Source organism: Alligator sinensis, unplaced genomic scaffold, assembly GCF_000455745.1.
Source record: "Alligator sinensis unplaced genomic scaffold, ASM45574v1 scaffold939_1, whole genome shotgun sequence".
NCBI lineage: Eukaryota > Metazoa > Chordata > Crocodylia > Alligatoridae > Alligator > Alligator sinensis.
Window position 1 is genome coordinate 199,149 of NW_005841995.1, and position 933 is coordinate 200,081.

Here is a 933-nt window from a genome sequence, read left to right on the forward strand (position 1 = left end):
CTGAGTAGCTCTTTTCACTGCCTCAAGTATTTACGAGTACTCATAGCCAATCAAAAAAAGTTAACAATCCAGAAGATGAGACCAGAGCAATAGCAACTGTGAAGGCATCCTGATATTCTGCTAGTCCAACTTCATGAGAAAGAAGTTTAGGTCAATGGTTTCACAGAAACCATACCAGCAATTTTGTTATACTGTCTCCTAAGGGTATGTAAAGTCTGGTCAGCTTCAGATAAGTCATATTCTGAAGCTTTATTTTAGATGCAGGGTCAGATTTCCAAGTAAATGTCCCACGATTTACACTTCTCCCCACAAGATCACCAGCATGCTTCTAGTTATCACAAGCAGCAAGGAATTCAAAAGCCAGTCGCATAGGGCAGCAGCCACTAGCTGCAAAAGAGCAAACTAGGTAAAGGCATTCATTTCTTGATTTTTCATCTCTAAGGAAACAAATATCAATAAATTAAATCCACAATTAAAAAAAAAGGTCACCCTCGCATGCTGCAGTTGTACTAATGACAAAGTAAGACTAGCTTCACTACAGCACAGTGAAATGCAAGTGAACGGCCATCATCAATGATTAAAGGAAGGTAGTCAAATTCACCAAAGCAGCACCATGCTAACAACTACCTTATTTGTAGGCGACTCTGAAAGCCAACTCTTAAAATTCTCTTCTTTAGTACACATAAATGGACACAGCAAACAGGAAGGATCGTCCTCAAGCGAGAGGGGGAGGGCCCACACTGCTTTGACTGTTGCCAGGAGACCAGCCCTGCCAGAGGCCCCAGCCAGCTCCCCTCCCAGAGCAGGGCAGAGGAGGACTCTGCGTCCAGCTGAATTCCACCAACTTTATGATTTTCTTTTTTTTTTTTGCTCTTTCTCTGAAGTGGAAACCCAGCATTTCCCATTCAGAAACGCTTCCTCCTCCGGGGTCGG

At 43.2% G+C, this 933-nt stretch overlaps 1 protein-coding gene across 2 annotated transcripts in view; it reads right to left on the minus strand.

The window, feature by feature from the left end:
• RAB1A (RAB1A, member RAS oncogene family) overlaps window positions 1-927 on the minus strand; it is a 21,296-nt gene extending 20,369 nt beyond the window's left edge. For both annotated transcript variants that reach the window (XM_025201473.1, XM_006021475.3), the window contains exon 1: window positions 628-927. In XM_025201473.1, the coding sequence (XP_025057258.1) occupies window positions 628-905 (278 nt within the window). In that variant the 5' untranslated portion in view covers window positions 906-927. The remainder of the gene's footprint in view (window positions 1-627) is intronic.
• Window positions 928-933: the final 6 nt, after the last annotated feature.